The sequence below is a fragment of the Psittacula echo genome (assembly GCF_963264785.1).
Source record: "Psittacula echo genome assembly, chromosome: 2".
NCBI lineage: Eukaryota > Metazoa > Chordata > Aves > Psittaciformes > Psittacidae > Psittacula > Psittacula echo.
The window spans coordinates 139,147,198-139,169,265 of NC_137737.1; the positions used below are offsets into that span (position 1 = coordinate 139,147,198).

At 41.9% G+C, this 22,068-nt stretch overlaps 1 protein-coding gene across 2 annotated transcripts; it reads right to left on the reverse strand.

Annotated features, from left to right (window-relative positions):
- Window positions 1-5,652: 5,652 nt before the first annotated feature.
- PABPC1 (poly(A) binding protein cytoplasmic 1) lies at window positions 5,653-21,249 on the reverse strand. Of its 2 annotated transcripts, none has more exons than XM_080611690.1 (15): window positions 20,515-21,249; window positions 15,637-15,830; window positions 15,418-15,533; window positions 13,489-13,619; window positions 12,528-12,622; window positions 10,967-11,104; window positions 10,766-10,861; window positions 10,034-10,306; window positions 9,758-9,851; window positions 9,464-9,574; window positions 8,478-8,632; window positions 7,942-8,026; window positions 7,631-7,761; window positions 7,241-7,336; window positions 5,653-6,095 (listed from the first exon to the last, which is right to left on the reverse strand). In XM_080611690.1, exons 1-14 carry the CDS (start codon window positions 20,705-20,707, stop codon window positions 7,244-7,246), a joined length of 1,905 nt encoding a protein of 634 aa, XP_080467816.1. In that variant the 5' UTR covers window positions 20,708-21,249; the 3' UTR covers window positions 5,653-6,095; window positions 7,241-7,243. The 2 variants fall into 2 exon arrangements, with proteins under 2 accessions (XP_080467816.1, XP_080467815.1); XM_080611689.1 differs by having other exon boundaries at window positions 13,480-13,619; window positions 20,515-21,248.
- Between the last annotated feature and the right edge of the window lie 819 nt (window positions 21,250-22,068).

Sequence of the window (22,068 nt, forward strand, 5' to 3'; positions counted from 1 at the left end):
TATTGTGTGCAGTTCTGGTGTCCTCAACGTAAAAAGGACATGGAACTGTTGGAACAAGTCCAGAGGAGGGCCACGAGGATGATCAGGGGACTGGAGCACCTCCCGTACGGAGACAGGCTGGGAAAGTTGGGGCTGTTCAGCCTGGAGAAGAGAAGGCTGCGTGGAGACCTCATAGCAGCCTTCCAGTATCTGAAAGGGGCCTACAAGGATGCTGGGGAGGAACTCTTCATCAGGGACTGTAGTGACAGGACAAGGGGTAACGGGTTCAAACTTAAACAGGGGAAGTTTAGATTGGATCTAAGGAAGAAATTCTTTACTGTGAGGGTGGTGAGGCACTGGAATGGGTTGCCCAGGGAGGTTGTGAATGCTCCATCCTTGGCAGTGTTCAAGGCCAGGTTGGATGAGGCCTTGGGTAGCATGGTTCAGTGTGAGGTGTTCCTGCCCATGGCAGGGGGGTTGGAACTAGATGATCTTAAGGTCCTTTCCAACCCTGACTATTCTATGATTCTATGATTCTAAGTCTGGCTACCTGTGCTCCTTGTGGCCTTACTGCAGCTGAAAATATGTATTTCAAATTTGTATTCACTTCAAAGGCCATGCCCTAAGGATCTGCAACCCTGCCAGCTGTGTTTCCCTGTGGGTACAGCTACTGTCTGTCATTACTGACCACATTCTACAGAAGGTAAATGGGACTAGAAGCTTTCATTCACAGAGGTGGTTGTACCACAAGGACTCGCAGTTGCCAAAGGAACATTTAGTTTGCTGGTGTCTGCCTGCCTTGTGGAGGAATCGCATCTTGGTGGGTTTTTTGTGTACTTCTGGTTCATCAGTTGAGGAAAAACCTCTGAGGAGGGGAGGCAGTGTCTCAGAAGAGACAGGAACCCAAATGGAAATGGTTCCCCGGCAGGAGTAAGGTGTACAAGGATTCCCCAGGTTTCAAGTCTTCGCATGAGAACAGGGAGGTCCCAGACACCTCCTCCTGAGGACCGGCAGCTGAGCTGCAGGTCCTCTTCCAGTCAGCATGCTGCCTTTGAAACCAGGCCAGAGACGATCTGCAGCATTTCCCAGCCAGACCCTGTAGCCTTCCTGCAGCTTTCACTGCAAAGGTGGTGTGAGGCTCTTGGTGTTGCTTGCCCTAACATCGATGAGACAGCTAATTGATGTAGCAGGATGTAGTGTTTCTCTTTGTAAGGAAAGGACTAGTCGAAGAGGCAAGAGGCACAGGGTGGTTTAAGTCAAAGTGCATACATACACCAAAAAGTAACCTGAGAGAAGAGCTGAGACTTTTTCAAGAGTAGCTGCTGGTTCCAGTAAATCTAAGACTGTGCTGGGATTGCTCAGAAGACATTTCTAACCTCAAATCACCTCTCAGGGGCAACTCAGGTATGTGGAAAGCTATGAAATGTTCAGTAGTAGTTTAAACTATTTCTGCAGGGAGTGAAAATGGAATGCTCAGTCACAGAAATGGAGCTGCCTACTGAATCCCAAGTGAGATGGCCAGGAAACATGTAACTGAAAGCCTAGGGAATTGTGGTCCCAAGAACAAGACTGTGACTCGCTCTCAGTTTGGACCACAACTCTTGGGCCTACTGAGAATAAATCCTCATGGGGTTTGGGAAGTTTGGTGGAGTTTTCTCGGTGAGTGTATGTGTCTCCAGTTATTCCTAGAATGGTTTGGGCTGGAAGAGACCTTAAAGATCATCAGGCGTCCCTGCCATGGGCAGGGACATCTCACACTAGGCTAGGTTGCTCAAAGCTCCATCCAACCTGGCCTTGATTTCCTTAAAGACACAAACAAAATCCCCTTAATCTGGAACCAGAGCACATACCAGTTATGCAAACAGGTATGCTAGTGTACACTACCCAAGTAGAAATCTGTTCATTAGATGCAGAATTCAGAAAGCCTTTTTGCCAAGAAGCCTAATCCAAATCAGTAAGTGTCTGTTTTTCAGCATCCAGTTATCCATAACAATCATGAACAGTGCTCCTGAGAAGGAAATGCTTTTAGGTGCAAGAACTGAAGACATCCTTTATTCAAGGATGTAAACCATTAGTATAAACCAGCACCTGTACTGACTTTACTCAACTCAAGAACATCTTGATTTCCGTGACCTTGCGACTCCTGCCTCAGGACCTAGTGAAATCCAGGTTTCCTAGCCTTCTGCAGAGCAGCAAAGAGAACACATGCAATCCCGATTACCTGTGCCCCCAGCCTTTGATTTGGTTGCCTGTAAAGCCATTCTGCTTGAGAAAGGAGATAGTGAGTTCAAATTGCCATTAATTTCTGGAGCAGGCTTTTCAGTGCTGCTGAACTCTGAAGCGTTTGCTGTGGTTAGAGCGGAAAGCAGGGAAGGACTGAAGGAACGAAATACCAGAGAAGCCAGCAAAATCAGCTTAGTGCTGGGTGGCTGCAGGGCAGTAGAGGATCAGTGTAAGCCTCTGACACATGTGGAAGACGGAAGTGACTGCCAGTGAGTCTGCCCTTTAACACAAGGGAGCAGGGCTTTACTGCTACTGAAGAAATGGGTTTTTCTCTGTGGTACATTGTTTCACAGTAGTACTGTAAAGACACATCAATAAAGGTGCTAACACACACATTCATTATCTCTTAAGATTAAAAAATCCCCAAACAAACAAACCGCCTTTAAGACATTGGTTAAACAGGTGCCTGTGGTATAGAGTGAGCAATTACTGCTTAAGCAAGAGTGGGAAGAAATAAACTCAACCAACCTAGGGTTTTGTTTCCTTAAGCTGTCGTGACCTCCTCAGCAGAATTGCCTCACTGTGCTATTCCATCACAAACATTTCCAAGTATTTCAGGCTGGTACAGATGCTAGTGCTTGACACACTCACAAAAGCCCAGTAGAGCTGGAAGAGCCCTTCTTTTCCTCCTTTCTCAGTTTCCACATATGCAACAGGTTAAAGAACTTCACATTCTTATAAAACACAATGATTAGTTTGGTTAACTCCAGCACACTCACCAAAGACATTCATTACCTCTTATCTGGGGAAACAAGCAGAACTGAGGTGGGCTCTTACTTTCCCTGGTAGGGCCCTGAAACTCCTGCAAATAGGTCTTTACATCATCCTTTAGACTTTCTGTTAAACTTTGAATATCATCTGATTCTTCAGCATTTCTATTGCTAAATACTTTTATACTTTAAATACTTTAGCAATAAAAGTATTTTAGTGCTTAAAACTATCTCCAAAGCTTCAATGTTTTTGCAGTTGAAATTACAGTTGTACATTCAACCTCTTATCCTGTATGGATCTGTCTGAACCATCTCCTCTGTAGATTTACCATTCGATTAAAAAAATTCTTAATTATAGTCATACACTTCAGGACTGCAAATTCAAGGCTAACCCAGGCTACCTACATCAGGACAGGACTGAACATAAGACTTGTACAAGCTTAACCTAATGCTTTTTTCGTGAAGTGAGAGACTTTAAATAGGATTCATTTACGCCAGACCAATTTCGCCTCTTTAGGTTAGAATTATTTCTCAAACTCACAAAAACTCTGGTCTAAAAATTTTTGCACAAGGGGAAAAATAAAGGCACTCTTGAATTCTTGTGTGTCAGTTCAGAAAGCATGCTGAAGGGCTTTAAGACTGCAACAACAGGTCCAAAGAACACTGGCAATCTTCCTATAAAACAAGGATTTTGGGAACCCTTCCAGAAAGAACTCACTAGCCCTTTCCTGTGATTCTGTAAAACTGTCCTTCAAGTACAGCAACAGGAGCCCATTGGATTGCCATGGATAAGAATCATGCGATCCTCTGCAACAGCTTTGTCCCTTCCTCTCATTGCCAGCCTGCCAAGTTTCCCTTGTCTGTAAGAGGAGAACTTGCCATCTTCACTGCTTCCTCTTTCTCCCCTGTATTATCAATTTTGATTAAGGAGCTTACAGAGCCAATTATGGGCTAAACTAAGTAGAAAATGCCTCTCAATTTCTGCAAGTGTGCAGAACATATTCCCGGGGGGGGGAGGAGGCAAGACAGCAGCTGTAAAATAATCTGTCTGTAGATGGTCAACTTCAATGTTATCTGCTAACTTACAGTTTGTTTTACAACAAAAGCGCTTGTATACTGTCTTGATTAAGCCTTTAAGCCTACAAAGTGCTCAGCCTCAGTAAGGTCCTGTAGCAAATTAAGCAGCTCATGTGCTAGTGTTGGCTCTACTCACTTTTGCTGCCATTGCTCTTTTTAGTGACTAACACATAAGCTGACCTGAAGGTCCTATCAGCCCCGAGTGAAGAGAGGGTTATTTCTATGATCAATTATATTTCAATTATAAAGTATGGGCAATTATTATTTCAAGGCCAGGCTGGACAGGGCTTGGAGCAACCTGGTCTAGTGGAAGGTGTCCCTGCCCATGAGTAGGGGAGTGGAACTGTATGATCTTTAAGGTCCCTTCCAACCCAAACCATTCTATGATTCTGTGGTATGGTACACTAGAGCAGATGTAGATCAAGCAGCAGGCTTTTTTTTAAAAAGGGACTCCATCCCCTTTCAATTGTATTTTTTCAATGACAGTCAAGCAGAAGGATGAACCAGGAGCTCACCTTTTGCAGGAAGATGATTCCTGGAGCCACTAAAACTGCCAGAATTATTTCTCCACTCACAAAATTTGATAAAACAACACCCAACCCACCCAGTTTTGCATTAGGTCACTCTATGCAGAGCTTAGACACATTACAACTGGAAGTTATGGACAAGATCTCTCAAGTAATAAGGAACCTCATTCAATTTCAGATCTCTTTTTCACAGTTTCAAACCTGCTGATTTAAAGCACCCCAACTGTATTCTTTTTCAGTAATAATTCAGTAATTTACTTACCAAAGAGCTAGCCAAGACTTTCAAAGTTGCCTCTGACAAGAAGGATTTGTTCAGCACATTAAAAAACACAAAATGCACTAAAGTTAAACCAATTGTCCTCTCACTAGCAGACTAAAAACGAAAAGCTAACAGTAGCCATCCACTTGTTAGGATACACAGCATTAGAAATCTCCTCCTCAGAGGATTAAGCAGTCCTGTCCACAGAGGAGTTTACTGCATATAGTAACAGTATTTTTGTTACTATGCATTCAGTTCTTAATACACTGCCACCTGGAAACCTCACCTTTTCTGTTCTAGGAACACCTTGTGTTCTTATGCTCACAATAGTGGTATTTCACAACACTGCCTATTGCAGTCAGTCCTTGCTCCTTCACCTCAATCCATATGTGACTGTGCCTCCATCTCGCGGTTCACTGGCCAGCTAAAGACACAGCCAGAGACCTAATCAGACCATTCCTCCCACCCAAACCTGCACCATGCACAGGTGGCCAAATGAGATCATGTGTTGGTGTGTTACACAACTCCAATGCAGGCCTTTTACACTTCCTACCAATAATCAAAAAGTAGGGTATTTAAAGGTCTATTTTAAATTTGACAATGACAAGAGCTCAGATATCATGCTGTTAAGGATTTAAAACCCAGATATGGATCTAGCTTTTAATTTGTTTTAATGCCCAAGTTTGTATTATCAGTAGCAGATGGCTAAATGTAAGCTTAGCTCTAGAAACACACTACAGAGTGGGATTCTAACTCGGCGCTCTGAACAACCACCTTATGAGAAGTACACTGTACAAAAGAAACCATCACAAGTCAGTCAGTGTTTAAGGAATTTTTATTAAACCAAGAATTTTATAATCCAAATTACGTTTCTTTGCTCAGCTATCAATTCTCACTGTCAACTAAAACAGTGGTGATATTCTGAGCTTTTCCACAGTAAAGAATTACAAAATTAAAGAAAGGAATGCTTTAAATTTTTGTACTGTGCTGAAAATTCTTTTCCCCCGGGTTTATAAAACGTTAATTTGTATTTTTTATTTTACTATTTTTTTTTAGATTTTAAATCAATAAGTAATCTAGGACCAGCACTTGTTTTACTAGCCCCGGCGTTGCTCTGTACATAAGCTTCAAAGTTTCCTTTCCTTTTTTTAGTTATTTTATATTTTGCAATGTTTTTCTCAATATTTAATAGTTTTTCCATGTTTAGATTTTTTTTTTTCTTCGGTGAAGCGAAGTTCTAGATTGTAGTCCCGGATTTTTCTGCAAACAAAAACAATGTTGTTAGGTTGTAAATTAAAGCAGCACCTTATGTTTCCTGACACGCCTTCTGCAACTCTAAGCCTGACAGCACTTTGGGGTTTCGCAGTACCAATCCCACCAAAGTGATTGATACCATCACACAGCCTCACACAATAGCTACACACAATCAACTTGTTACTGTAAGTAACCTAAGTAACTCTACTCTTAACATCAACATAATAAGGCTCAGCAAATAACTACACCAATAGTGTAATTTCCAACTACTAAAACATCATGAAGCATATAGAGTATTGGTCTCCAAGCAGTGTGAAAGTGTCATGGAGAAAGCAAGAAGTGTGGGAAAAACATAACTCAAATTCTGTCTCCAAAAGGAAAGTTGCAAAAACGAAAAGACCAAGAAAAAAAAGGGTAATTTTAAGTGATCAAATACTAAAGCAGGCATCTTCAATTGACGGCTATAAATATGGAAAGTAAATTCATAGGCAAAACCTAACTGGACTGAATAAAAAATAGACTCCTGTATTATCTTTAACTCCACAACATTTTCCTCTTTCAACATTGTAAAGATGCTACCTTTTGCCTCTTCCTGTCATGCAAATTAAGACACTAACCCCACAGGAGGCAGTAAAGAGAATCAGTATTTTAATTGACATCAAAGTTAAATTCAGCAAAATGTGAAGTCAAGACAATAAAAAGTTTTAATTACTGTATAACTTTAGATTTTGGCAAATGTATACAAATTATAGTGTGAATAAGGTACTTCATTTCTAAGGAAAAATGAAGTTGCAGTACCATTTTAAGCTTACTTCACAAGTTCCTCTGGAACAACAGTATGAATAGCAGCGCTTGACAGAACTGCTTGTTTCTGCACACGTACCTAGAACTAATTCCAGCTAAATACGCTGTTAAAACCAATGCTCTAATATCAGCTAAATATGCAAGACAGACCAGCAGCATTTGCTAACCACAAGCTACAGAACTGGACAAGAGGATTCAGTACAAAATTTGTTAACAACTGTGACCATAGCTGCCACTTGCTGTAGCTGCAAATGATCCAGAGACTGGAAGCATGCTGCTTAGAAGGCCATGGACTAAGGGCTATTGCCCCAATCAACCTATAAAACCACACTGCTCAGAAAACTTACTTATTAAACACTTGGAACCCCAGTGGGATTATTAACTGCCTTTTGAGCAGCCTCTTTAGCTTGGTGGGCTTGTAGTACGGCTACAGCTTCATCAACCTGTTAAGAAGAAAAATTAATAAAGGGAAACTTAGTCATTTCTGCATATTTAAGATAATGAAACAGTTTAAATTACACATACAAACAATTCCTGCACTGTTAAAAAGAAAGGGATAACATTACAGTTGCAGTTCATGCTAATGTAAGTTACTGCCGCCCCCTGAAAGAGGATATTCTAACTTCTTGCCCTGGGCCACTGTTGCATTGCTGCTACTCTACTGTGCCAGCATGAACAGCTGTTCAGTCAGTGTAGACTTAACTGCTGATAAAACTAGAGTGAGGCAGTTCACCTACCTTCGAACGAAGAGACTCAGGAGACTCAAGCATGTGGAGGAGCTCAGAGTTGTCAATCTCCAACAACATCCCAGTGATCTTACCCGCCAAAGTAGGGTGCATGCTTTGAATGAGAGGAAAGAGACGTTCACCTAGAGAGAAAAAAGTTAATCTGAGTGACCAATCTCATCAGACAAACACAGCCTAGATTTAAGAGAAAGGGAAACAAACACCTGTTCTACTGATAAAACCAGTTATTCCACATTTTAACACTGATAAGACTACTTTGACTGCCCTGCTACAAGGCACAGAGAAACATATCATGTACATACCTAACATCTGCTTTTGTTCTTGTGGAGGGGCAGAAGCCAACATGGAAGCAGTCAAGGGTTCCTGACCTTGCACATGGACAGCAGGCTGCAAATTTAATTTAATACCATTTCAAAATTAAATTCTAGTTCATAATTAGGCGCAGCTTAAAATGCCCAATGTTTCACAACTCAACATAAACAATGCCTGCACTGTCAGAAACATGGAAGAAATTACAAATAAGCACTTTAATCAAATACTGCTGGTTAGAGACAAGTGATACTAGAGGTTAGTATCAACCGTTTCACCATGGAGCAAGCACAAAGAGAATTCAGGCTAAGGTAGCAAGCAACTGGAAAATATGAAGCAACATGGGATCACATCCTGTCCCAGGTGAACTTGAAATATACTTAAAACCCAAAGGCTCTAATTCTGCTGCCATAATGCGGAGCTTCAATTCTAGAATAACAAAGACGACTCAACCACAAGTGCCCCCACTCACCACATTCCTTTGCAAAAAGCATCAGCAAAAGCATGACCAGTTCCTTAAGTCACATACCTGCTGCATGGCCACCTGTGGCTGTGTGTTAAGATGCTGCTGAGGATTACGAACACCTGCAGCATATTTGTACTGTGGTACTGTGCGTACAGCAGGAGTAGCTGCAGTAGCTGCTGCTGCAGGACGTGGACCCATGGTTTGTGTTGCTGTATTAGCTGAAAAAAGTAACATAATTCTGTGTATAATTATTTTTTCTAGTTAGTCTACACTGTACAAGTTAAAAAAAACCAAATCAGTCCAAACTGAATACCTAATATATGTACTGCATTATAGATTCATCTCAATAGCTTTGTCAACTGTCATATCACTGGTTGTATCCGAAGGTTCAAATCTCAGAGTTTACTGGATGTTACTTTCCAGTCATTTTTCTAATGAATTGCTTTTCCCAAATGCTATTGAAAGATCTGTGAGACAACATTCACATTGGTTGAGCATTAATTCAATTTCACTCTAAGCTCAAACAACACTTTATTTCCCGAGCAATTTATGTCAACAGTCACCCTAAAAAAGATGCTTTCATGAAGTATTTAGCAAAAAATACTACTGCCTAATACATTCTGAGAGAATTAAGACTCCATTATAATAAATTCTGGTTTATTCAGTGATGTGCAGATTCTGCATACATGATACTGGCTCACAGTAATCTATGACAAAATAATAACAGCTAAAATCACATCATTTCGCTATTTCTACATGCAACCTATTACAAATGCCACAACAATGCTTAGAAATGGCAGCTGTCACACAGCATTATTGAAGTGCACACTAAAAGAAGAAATGCTTCTTGCTAAAGAGATGGGATTACAGCAGGCATCTCTGCTGGGACAATATTTAAAGCAACTACTAATTTACTCATTTAGTAAGAACCAGGGAGGAGGGAAGTGTTACCACTTGTGATACTGAAGTTATGAATGCTCTTGAGAGATCATTCTGAATGAGCACAAATAAAATGTCTAATACTTGAAGTTTGCATAAATCAAACTCACCAACACGTTGCGCTGACATGACTCGCGGAACTTGTGAAGAAGCTGGTCTCATGGCACTAAATGGTGGCCTGGGTGCTGCTGGGCGGATAGCACCAGGCATGTTTTGGAATGCTATGTTTTAGAAAAAATAAGTTACATGCTGAAACACTGGACGTCGAGAACAGTTCAGAAGTCATACCACTATCATGACAAAGAAGGCTGATACTATAATGCCGTGAAAATGTATTTAAAAGTTCAAAGGTAAATGCTCTGGAGTTTTACCAGTCACTGGAAAGAGGTGAAGAAGTGACTTACGATGAGGTCTGGCACCCTGAGCAGTCCAGCGAGGACTAGGTCTAGCAAGTTGAGCAAGTTGATTAGTAGGGTAGTATGCAGCACGGTTTTGAGTCTGTCAAACAAAAACATGTAACTACGTTACCTTTGAAGGGCATACTGAACAGTCCACCACCTTTCTGCTAGGACATTAGAGTGCTGAGATTCTGGACACCTACTAATAGTTATATTTACTGTTAAATCTAACCAGATTTTATCCACAGAACAAAACATTCAGTTACTCATCTCGACACGTACCTGTGGGATAGCTGCCATGAAGTAACCTGAAGGAGGTGCTGGTTGGTATGGGTTGATTACAGGATTAGGTACTGCTCTTACACTTGCCATTCTCTGCATATACTGGTTGGTGAGATGAGCTTGGCGCTCTTCTTTACGCTGAGCTAGAGCTACATATAATGGTTTAGTAGCCACAATTCTACCATTCATTTCTGTGACAGCTTTGGTGGCTTCTTCTGGTGATGAAAAGCATACGAATCCAAATCCTTTGCTGCGGCCACCTTCCATCATGACCTGTCAGGACAGAATTTAGTTTTAGAACAAGAGGATGTTGTATCTACTCAACCTGCATGAGTTTTGTTCCTTAGCTCACTAGAAGTGTGCCACCATTTGTTTTACTGAATTGATTTATAAAAAGGAATATAACTGCTTAACTTTTATGTAACTGTTTACTGAATAGAGATGAAAATCTCAATGAAGTAATGGTAAACATATTACTGCAATGAAGAGATGTCATTTTCTCACATTAATATTAGTACCCAGTTTATTTCAAGAAAGGATGATCATATGCATTTAACCTGAGATGTACAATTATCAAGAAAGCAGATGTCCACATATATGTAGAGGATAGTAGCAGTGATAAATGAGTGGGTCACATCTGTTGTCAGTGAAATAAATCACTCTTCCTTGGTGAAGGAAAATTATAACTGCTCAGTTTTAGAGAAAGGATGAGCACAATCTATGAACTTTTACCTTTGCACTAGTGATTGTACCAAATGGGGAGAATTCTTTTCGAAGACGCTCATCATCGATCCCATCATCAAGATTTTTCACATAAAGGTTTACACCCTAAAATAAAAAGAAAAAAAGGCAAATTATTTTTGAAAGCAAATGATCTGTGTAAAGCTAAAAATATTGTAGAACAAAATTAGTCCTCTTGAATTAAAACAGAACCTGGTATCTGGTGATCCTGTCCTGCTTCATCTGTTCGAACTTGCGCTTCAGCTCCGTTTGTCTTTCCACCTTTTTCTGAGCCCGGCCGACATAGATTTGTTTCCCATTAAGCTCTTTCCCATTCATCTCATCCACAGCCTTCATTAATAAAAAAGAAGTTAGCAGTGCTTTGTATTCCAGTGTTTTTCAGGCATGCAAAAAGACTATGTAATCCCAATACAAAAAGTTATGTAAGGATTCCAGAAAAAGAGCCAATCTATTTAAAACACCACTAGCTGAAACAAAATAACCCCAGACTTTCCTGATAAAGTAAAATGGAAATTGCTTTCAGACAGTCTTCCATCCAGTTAAAGAAAAGTGACAAGGGATGCAAAAAACTATTCTGATATGGGGGGAAAAAAATAATCAACTTGCATAATGTATGTTAAGCTACAGCTGGTATATATGGCTTTTTTTTAAACTGATTTTTAATCTTTCATTAAGGAAATACTTAACAGTATAAAAAAAATAAACTTTTTCCCCCTTATGCTGTTTTGAGTTACAACTATTAAGAGGTGAAAATTCTGGCATAGGTTTATTCAATTGATTTAAAACCAGAAGTCACCAGCTTATTATGTACCTTCCTGATCGAAGCCATTAAATATATATATACTAAGATATTAGAATTTTATGTTATCTGAAACATTAAATATGTGATTCTGACAACTGTAAGAGAAACAATTCATCAATGAATGTATACAAGACCGAACAACGTAGATGCAAGACGAAAAGGATTTGTTCTTATCTCTTTCATGTATACTTTCAGTACTGACAAACCAGCAAAATGCCTTTTGAAAAGCCAATTTCATCTGCTGGCCCGATTCATTCTGTGCTGAGTTTTTCTTTACTGCCACAGTCAACTGACACATCAAGGAAGCAGTTGGCGAAGGATTAAGTTGTACAGCATACTGGCATGTTACAGAGATATATACGAATCAAAAGAACCCTTCTTTCAAAGTTACTCTTCACAGTAAAAGCAACATCTCATAGGGCACTATGACTACTTTCTTATAGCTGTGCTAAAGATGCTTCATAGAACTATTAGCTTTTTTGCTGACTTTGCAGTACTGAAGTTTGAAAACAATCCTTTCTGCCTTGCACAAATGTTTTGTGCAACCAAATTGGATCCAATGATTCATCTGGGTTTTGCAGAGATGTAATAATTTATTATGCTTATATGTTGCCCAGCATGAAGGAGTGCAAATCTTACCAAGACCTTTAAGCGCAACTACAATAACTTAATAAATTATTCAAGATTCCCCATTTCTACACTAGTTCCAGCTGTCTCTCAGAGTATCTTGACTTAATAGGCTCCTCAAATCAACTGACATTTGCTCCTAAGAGAGCATTCTAAATGACAGAAACTATGCTAAGTTATTTAGGAAGCTGACACCTGCTTTTTCTGCAGTGTTCTTGACCAATTAAAAACCCTTAGTGAATTCACAGGATTTCAGATCACTCAACAAAACATATTATTCGGGTCTCAGCTACAGAATTCCTAAAACGAAGTTCAAAAGCTTACTTTTTGGGCATCTTCATGTCTTTCAAAACTAACGAAGCCGAAGCCTTTGGATTTTCCACTCTCATCAGTCATAACTTTCACACTTAAGGCAGGACCTAAAAAGAGAATGAAATACTTACACTTTGCCTACAGAGTATATTCTCACCTTTCCAAAATCCTGTTTAGAAGTCTTAACATTTAGTTTGTTTCACTTGTATTACAAAGTACTCCTGCAGCAATAATAGTATTTAGCAAACAGCACTCATCAATACATCATTGCTAATTTGCCCTGATGGTGAACTTCAGCCATTATGAGGGAAGTATGAATTTCTCCCCTACTGTGTTTTCAACCAAAATGGGGTCAGAATTTCATCTCTACATTAATTAAATTGGTTTGGCATTAAAAATTATGACATTTAAAAAGTATTAGTGCTTCCATCCTCTGAAATAGATACTGAAAGCTGAAGAGGAAGCCTTTCTGTCAGGTACGTGCTTCACCATTTATTCTGGTGAAAGACCATTCCAGTTCAGCAATTCCGAATCATTGAAAAATTGCAGTTCACACACTAAATTGTGACAGACATCAGCAGCTAAATTTGCTACCATTCCAACAACAGACACTTCAGTGGTGGAAAGGAATTTCCTGTAAATGCTGCAAACTCATTTGTCATATAACCTGTAGTGAATTCATAACATCAATATATACTAAACCAGAAAATACTTCTATTTGCAACTTTAAAATAAAAATTCAAATCCCAAAGACATATCTAGACATCATTTTCACATTACTGGGAACAATTCTGATGGCAGGATTACATATGCTATTCTGCATATTTAAAATTCTGCAGTGGCTATTACTGCACTTCGAAATTGGAATTAAGTACCAACAACCAGCTGATTCCTTGTATTGTACTGATAAAATAGAAGCTGAAGTTCACTCATGTTTATATAAACTTAAGGTTTAAGACATTACCAAACTTGCCAAAGAGTTCCTTAAGTCTTTCATCATCCATGTCTTCTCCAAAATTCTTGATGTAAACATTGGTGAATTCCTTTGCTCTGGCTCCAAGCTCTGCCTCACGTTCCTTGCGGGATTTAAACCTTCCAACAAATCTGGTTGCAGAACAGAATAGTGCAGATTAAAGCATGTCTGCCAAGTTTCAAAAATTTACTTTAATCCTCTGACATCAATATTTTAATCTTAATAGGTCTCGTTGTTCATTATATGCATGAAATTCTTTAGATAAAATATTGATGGTTAAACTTCATCAGAACACCAGTTTCACTATCCTTTGCTACATCAGTGTGCATATCACAGTTACTAGCATAAAAATGCTTTCAAGGCATTGGCAAGATCGTTTACTCTTACAAAACAGCCTTGATAACAACAGCTGGACAATGGGTGGGTAAAGTGGCTAAACAGAAATTCTAGATATCAGCATAATGCCTCTGACATACTAAAAACTTGGCAGCCTTAAAGCAATTGCCATTCTCTGATCCACCGGCCCAATTTTAAGCAAAGGATATTTAACTAACCCCTTCCACACCTTTCCAGCCTCTATCAAAACAAGATTTTTGTTTGTCTGGGGGCTGGTTTGTTTTTTTTAAATAGGCACAGGTAAATAGCAATCTCCCTGTGAATAGCAAAGGTCAGTTCATACAGAGAAAGCCAGAAGCTGAACCCAGCACTCTGTAACCCAACGAACTGCTCTAGTACAGACATTATACAGCTACCACTCATTTCTGATTGTAGTAGACTTCTGCTCAAATTTTATTGTACTGTCCAACTTTACAGCTCCAAATATGACAAATCCAATGAAACAGCACACAGTAACTCAATATTTTCTTAAACTTTGTCAACTTTGCCCCATTTGTAGTAACCAAGGATGGCAAGAATGATACTGCAATGTGGTGCAGATTTTGACTCTGAGTGAAATACTTTCACTTCTAAAAGCCTAGCCTGAATAGAAATTCCAGGCAAAATCAGCTCTTGTGATGTAATTTACCAAAGTTTACATAAATCATGTGCTTTTACAACTACATGCTGACTTTTGTTTTTTACTATTTTAAAAACGTTTAAATTCTATTTAAAGATAGAATTTGAGTAAAAACATCCACAGTATGCCAGTCAAGCATAGAACATGCAGGAATAACTGTATGTTCTCCCTGTATGTGACTTGATGTATCCATCTCTACATGTAAAAGTAATCCATAATGGTAAGCTGATGCTGATTTCTGTTTTTCTTTTTCCAAACCCCTCCCAAGTATTTACAGAGCTATTTTGCAACTATGCCAAATACCATAATGATCCCTCAGGCATAGCTATGAGGCACACTCATCCCCCTACCCCCCCAGCCTAGATATCACTAACCAAGTAGCAAATACCTTCCCCCTTAGTATAGAACAGTGAAATGTGTTTCTGTAAGGTTTATTTTCTACTCCTATTCCCTAGATATGCCTATTAACAGACATCCATATAAATACATTCGTGTAACCCGACCACTAGTCAGGACTAAGTAACTCTAGAGCTTTAAGTTTCATCCAAAAAATGGATCATGTATCTAACTCATTCTTATAAAGGAAGCATTATTCATAATACCCGATGGATTGTATTTTATCTCAGACCAGTAAGACCAGAAAACCAGAGAAGTTCCCAAATCCTTATTACAGCATTGGCTTGAGACACAATTTTTTCCTTTAGAGTCAGTTATTGGCCTTTTCTGAACTTATTCTGCCTTTAGAATAGGCAGGTGATACAATTCATAGTATTCCTAGCACTACAATTCTAAATTCTCTTCAGAATTAAAAGATCTCTAGAACAGCCCATCTTCTCTAGGTGAGCTTTAAGCGTTTATCTGCTGTAAAGTGAATTTCAGTCTGTTGATCCCTAACTACATATATATGTACTTACACTTTGCGGTCGTTAAGCAGCATACCGTTCATTTTTTCAATAGCTCTTTCTGCAGCTTCTTGTGTCTCAAAATGTACAAATCCATAACCCTTAGATCCATTTTCATCACATACCACCTATCAAAGAGAAAACGTGTTGTAAAACCCATGGAAAGTTTCCAGCATGAACTTGAGTTTTTTTGTGTTAAACCATTAAACGCACCAATAATTTTCCACTCACCTTACAAGATAGGATGTTTCCAAAAGCAGAAAATGTGTCATACAAAGCTTTGTTATCAATCGATTTGTCCAAGTTTTTGATGAAGATGTTTCCTACACCACTTTTGCGTAGAGATGGATCACGCTGAGACCACATGATGCGCACCGGTTTGCCCTTAATGACATCAAAGTTCATGGTATCCAAAGCTCGTTCAGCTGGGAAAACATCATGAAATTAGTAGGAAGCACTACATTTATCTTAATGAGCACACAAATAGCATCTGAAATACAATTCTTCAGAAAACTTTTACTATTTTAAGTCGAGCACCACCATCTAGACGCAAACCCAAACCCTCCAATGTAAATACACCCCATCGTTTTAAGCAAATAATAACCGGCAAAAACTCCTCAGCAATGGCTGCACTTAGGACAGGAAGGAGCACAAGTCAGCTGAACAGGCTGTAGAAAAGGATCAGACTCCACTACGAAAAGACAGCACAGTAACAGGAGAAAATATATTGAGTGATGGCAATTACAACCCTGTTCCATAAGAAGTTTAAACATTTATCTCTGAAAAACAGCTGGCACTCCCACACCACACAGATGTGTTATCGTATTACTAACAATGCTTTTAGGGGTATGGCTGGTGCCTACATGAGGCCTTTTGCAAACATTAATATAAGAATTCCTAAAGCACCAATAACCCTAAACTGACAAATTATCTTTGCTAGGTGGAGTTCAAGCCTGGTTCATGCAGCTGTTTCACACAACTCCTTCCTTAGTGACAAAAAAAAAAAAGATCTGTAATGGATTTCTGGGAAAGGGACAGTTCAAAGAGTTCAATTTTCAAAATCTGAAATTATATGTATATTAAAAGCTATGATGAAATACATACAAGCTGAGTGAAGGAGCAAGCGTTAAAACAGCAAAACAGTAAACCAGGTTTTGTTACTCCAATTAAGCAGTTTTTACAGTAGAACTCTGTAACTAACTTTTCAAATTCTGAATTTAAGATCTCAGTATACTTAGATAAGAAGTATCAAGAGTTCTTCAGTTTTCATATGCCCCTTCAAAGCAACAAGACATGCCTGTAAGGTTTTAAGTCAACAAGCTATTAAGCAATGATCTCCTGCATTAACTCCTTTTTGTCATTCTTCCTGTATGTCTGGAAGAACACTGAAAAAAGTCCCAGTGAATAGCTGAAGTCACACCTAAGTCACTTCACTGCAATTTGCATATAATAGAGCCATATGATATTAACAAGACTGAAATCAGTTTAGTATTCGTTTAAAAGCCATGTCATTAATTGCTATTCTCAGAAGGACCAAAGGGCCAATCTCATTGTGGAAACCCCTATTTTATCTTTTTGCTCTTTAACTGCTGCTTTTATCTTCATGGTAAACCAAAATCTGCCATCAGCCTCTGGTTCAGGTGGCACACCCTGCTTTACGTCCTTTCCTGCCACATTTTCAGATTACAAGTGAATTTGAAGCTCATTCTCTGAAAGACAACTGTAGAAATTAACAAACCAAACATCTAACGTTTGTTTGTGGAAAAAATTGTCTGTTGATAATATTACCTTATTCACATAAGCAAGTCAACAACTGATTTAAGTTGAAGCAACAAAAAAATTTAAACATTGCCAGTCTTTTAAATAAGTTAACGAAGCTTTCACAAACTTTAATATAAATTAAGCAGGAGAGAAAAGACAACCTAGATACCGATAATAAGAAACAAAAAGCATTGGAAGGCTTTGCATTACAAATGGAGAAAAAAAAAAAAACCAAACAAACAAGATGGCAAAAAAAGTAAGAAGTGTGGATAATCAGGCTGGCTACAGTAGAAACATTGAACACACTGCTATTGCCCTGGAAGTAATTAGAATTATTACTGCCAGCACCTATAAAAGTGCCAGCAACAAACAGTTCATTATTTCCAGAAGCAGTAATAGGACTTCCTTTACTAGAAAAGAAGCTTTTCTAATTCATGCTAATTGCTTCTAGAATAATCCCAACACTCCTCAAAAATGTGTGTTCCCGGACACATTTCCCAAACATTTGACTCAAAGTTGGTCCCTCCCAGCCTTCGCAAGCATTGCCACTCTTAACTAGCAGCAAGCATGCATTTAGACCAATGCAATTCCTCCACAAAGACAAGGACAGCATGGAAACTCTTTAACAGCTCTCCTCACCTCTGCTGTGGAGCAGAAGCAGAAGTTTAAAGATTCCTGCTTAGTCAACACCATATTGTCATTCCACTGTTGATTTTAAAGCATTACTGGAATACATCTGACAACAGGTAGGAGCCAGTCTCATTAAAATTCACAACTAGTAAAACTGGCTTACTTTCATTGCAGTTCAGCCAGGAAAAGCTGCATGCCGGTGAGACAATTCCATTCAGCAGTTAACTTGTTACCAAGTGGACACACCTACCCCATGCTGCACTTCTGCTGATTCTGCTGGAGCTTTTACTGAATGAGTCACCAGTTCCCTTTTTAGTTGTGAGCAACTGAACAGTCCACTACATTTCAAAAATCACAGGAAATATACACTTCATGCTAAACTGTGCTGAACCTACACAGCAACAACTGTAAAATAAGAAAACTCTGGAAACATAACCACTCGAAAAATGTGATGGGAGAAGCGCACTTTCAGATTACTCAAGAATATTTCCAGTTTAGTGATTAAACAAGAGTGCCTAGGTTTTTGCTCCAGACTGTGACTCAAATCTGAAAAGTCACAATTATGAAATGTGTGCATACCTCACCAATGTGTCATCAGGTCTAATGAGGTTTTGGGAGAGCTTTGAGATCCCCAGTTTACAGACAGCTGGTGATGTCAAACACACCTTCAAAGACATTTTTCTAAACCCCAGCTATTTGTTACTAGCAGTTTAATAAGCATAGCTGGAGATATAGCTAAGAATTAGGCTAAACCAAGACAAGGCAGCTACTCTGGGATAAAAATAAAACCAGTGTTAAGAATAACCCTGCTATTTCACCAATCTCCCTCTTACTTCAAGGTTTCAGTAAATGGATAGAATGATCTATGAAGAAGAAAAAAAAAAAAAAATCAGCAAATGCTTTCTAGGTATTTGCCAAGAATATCAAATCATGTTGCAAAAGTATGATCACATATTATCATTTAAGTATATTTCAAACAAATGCTTACAGATATTGCCAGCTGCAAGTTTGATACAGATGAGAAATGATTTTAGCTGAACTGGACTAAGTGTAGAATAAAATATGTGCACTTCCTGAAGTCTGAAACGTACGTACATTTGGAGTAACAGCATATTTGTAAGAGGCACATTCTCAAACTCTGAATGCACTGCTTGGGTGAATAAGCTGCATTTTTTTCCCATATTTGACAAATTACAAAGCAAGTCACAAAACCTAGGGTTGAACAGGTCGCTCAACTAATGACAATGATAAACCTGCCCTTACAGAATTCCGTCATTGCTAAGCAGCAGAAGTGTTTGAATCACCTTCAACTTCTGCCTTGACATTATCAGAGCACTGATAATATCACTGAACTGTGCTAACCCCTTATTTTTCTGAGTAAACTGTACTGCAGGTTTTTATCAAATGAAAGCAAAGTACGTTAAAACAAGCATTCAAATTGTCTCATCCTAAACAATGGCTAGATAAATTAAAAGTTTTCTGGAGTGAGCTAACAGCAGGTGAAATAATCTGCCCATTAAAAAGATGAGACAATAACTTTTACTACTTAGATACAGATACCATTGGTACACCAAAGTCTGATCTGATAATGGCTATACACTGAAACAGATTTTTCAAGTCAGTTAATCTAATTGCTTGAAAAGTTTGTAATTCAAATACCTCACTTTTATATCCTTGAAAATAAAACTATTATAATAAAAACTTCTTAACTGTACTTGAAATCAAACATGTTCCAGCTGGTCGCTTTGGGCTTTTACTGTTGTTTTAGGGTCTTCTTCCTTTTAATTGTACTCCACAAAACTCAGAATCAGCCACATTTGGTTCTTTTATTGAAGCGCCTCCCAAATGAACAGGCCTGTTTGCCCAACTCAGCACAAACATGGGAAGTTTCTCTACTGATACAGAGAACCAGCAACACGTTGTGAAAAGCAAGTTTAATAAAGAGTTTACTGTAAAGAGAAATGGATCAGCGTACAAGCCTGCCACAAGAGCAAGCAAAGGAGGCCCAAGTAACTTCATCCCCTCCCTACATGTGACAGACATGCCATGGTGTCCTAACATGCTACGCTCTGGCCTGTGCTTTGACTGGACATCTGTGGAACTACCAAACCAGCCTGGTACATCCTGCTTCCTTCTTTTTGGCTTCTTAATCACGCATACACACCCAGCTCCTGCGTAGTTATTAAAAGGTGCTAATAACTATGATGCTTTCTTCAAGCTAGCCTTCATCCCAGATTCCTCATACAGCCGCGCACGGACGTGCAGTGCCGCCCGCCTGTGGAAAAGCCGCCCGTACATACACACACACACACGATCACTCACTCCCACCCCATGCCACGGCCCGGCCGGGGCAGCTCCACCATGCGGGGGCCCTTCCCCGCCCGTCGCCGGCTTTCGGTTCCCGGCAGCGGAAGCGCCTCCCCCCCCATCCCCTCCCCGCCACGAGGCGCGGGCGGCCCGAGGCCTCGTGTCAGCCAGCGGCGGCCCCGCCGCAAACTTCCCCCGCGCGGCGGCAAGTTTGCCCGTCCCGGCAGCGCCAGCGCCCGCTTCGGCAGCGCCGGGATGGGAAAATGGACGCAGGGCGGCGGCGGCCCGGGAGGGGGGTGGGGAAGGAGGGAGGGGGACCGCGCCGAGCCGTGGTGGGGGCGGGGGAGAAACATGGCTCCTCCGGCGACGGCCGCCCCGGCTCGCCCCACTGCCCGGCCCCCCGGTACTCACCATCGGCGGGCTGCTGGAAGTTGACATAGGCGTAACCGAGCGACCGGCGGGTGATCATGTCCCTGCAGACGCGAATGGAGAGGATGGGCCCGGCAGGGCTGAACTTCTCGTAAAGCATGGCCTCCGTCACGTCGGGGTGCAGGTCCCCCACGTAGAGGGAGGCCATAGGGTAGCTGGGGGCGCTGGGGTTCATCCTGCCGCCGTCTCCCGGCGCGGGAGGGCAAGGGGAGGGCGCTGACGAGGCGAGGAGGCCGCGGCGGCCCGGCGGTCCGTGAGGGCTGGGGCCGGCAGTGGCGGCGCGAGGGACGGGGTAGGGGGAGCACGCCGGAGGCGGATTCGAAACTTAACGGCTGCGGGAGGCGGCTGCGCGGCGGCGGCGGATGAAAGGGCGGGGGGGGTCTGGCTCACTCCGTGCCGGGCCTGGCGGAGGTGGCGGCGGCGGCTGCTGTGGCCTCGGTGAGGGTCGGGCTCGCTCGGTGTCTCCTCTCGGCTGCGCCGGGTCCGGGGGCTTCGCTTCACCGGGTTATTTTATATCAAACCGGCCGGTTGCAGAAGGTTGTCGGGAGGCGGAAGAAAGGAGGGTTGGTTTTTTTTTAAAGGTATTTTTTAGGATTTTTGGATTTTTTTTGGCTTTTTATATATTTTTAGTAATAAATGGTGCGGCGGGGCCGGGCCGGCGTGTCCGGGTGTCCGGAGCACACGCACTGCGCACACAGCTCCGACGGCGGCCGGGGGACAAGGGGGAGGCCGCCGCCCCGGCCGCGCGCTATATATACCCGCCCCGCCCCCACCCGCCCCCACCGCGCCGCACGCCACGCACCGGCCGCGCGCACCACGCACGCGCCGGGAGGCGGGGACACGCGCGGGCGCCGGCGCCCCCCGACGTCAGCGGTGGGGGAGGCAGCGGCAGGGCGCATGCGCCCTCGGGAGAGCACATGTGCGCGGCGCGGACGGGGCGGGGACCTCAGAGGGCGCGTGCGCGCCGAGCGGTTGAACGGCGGCCGGGCGGGGCGGCGCGCGGGGGAGTGGCCGTGCGCGTGCGCTGTGGCTCGTGCCGCCCGTGCGGGAAGCGGTCGGGCGGGAGAGGAAGGTCGCGTGCCGGCAGGAAGGGGAGGGGCCCGGGCAGCCCTCCCGCGCGTGCGCATAGAGCGGCTTCCGCCCCCGGGCGGGGCTCGTGGTTCCTCAATGGGTTTGGAGTTGTCTGGTTTGGGGAATTCGTTCCATGTGAGCGGTTGGGCCCGCGGTGCTGGTGCCTCTCGGGGACCCACCTCGCCTTGCCTCGGCTCCGCTCCGATGGGACTTGGTGCTTGGGGCTATAGCAGCGCGGGTGAATGCGAGAACTCTGTGCTCCCAGTGGGCAGCCTCGGGCCTCGTTCGGCGCCGAAGTTACTCGCGGGTGACTTGGGCGTTGGTATCGGTACCTCGTGGGGCTGGTGTACAGGCACCAGCGTGGGGAAGGTTTGCGGGCATCACTGCTGGCTCTCGAGGAGCCCGGCGGTGCCTTTAGTCCCTTGAGCCATGCAGATTAAACGTGCAGCGCGTTGTTTTGGGGCT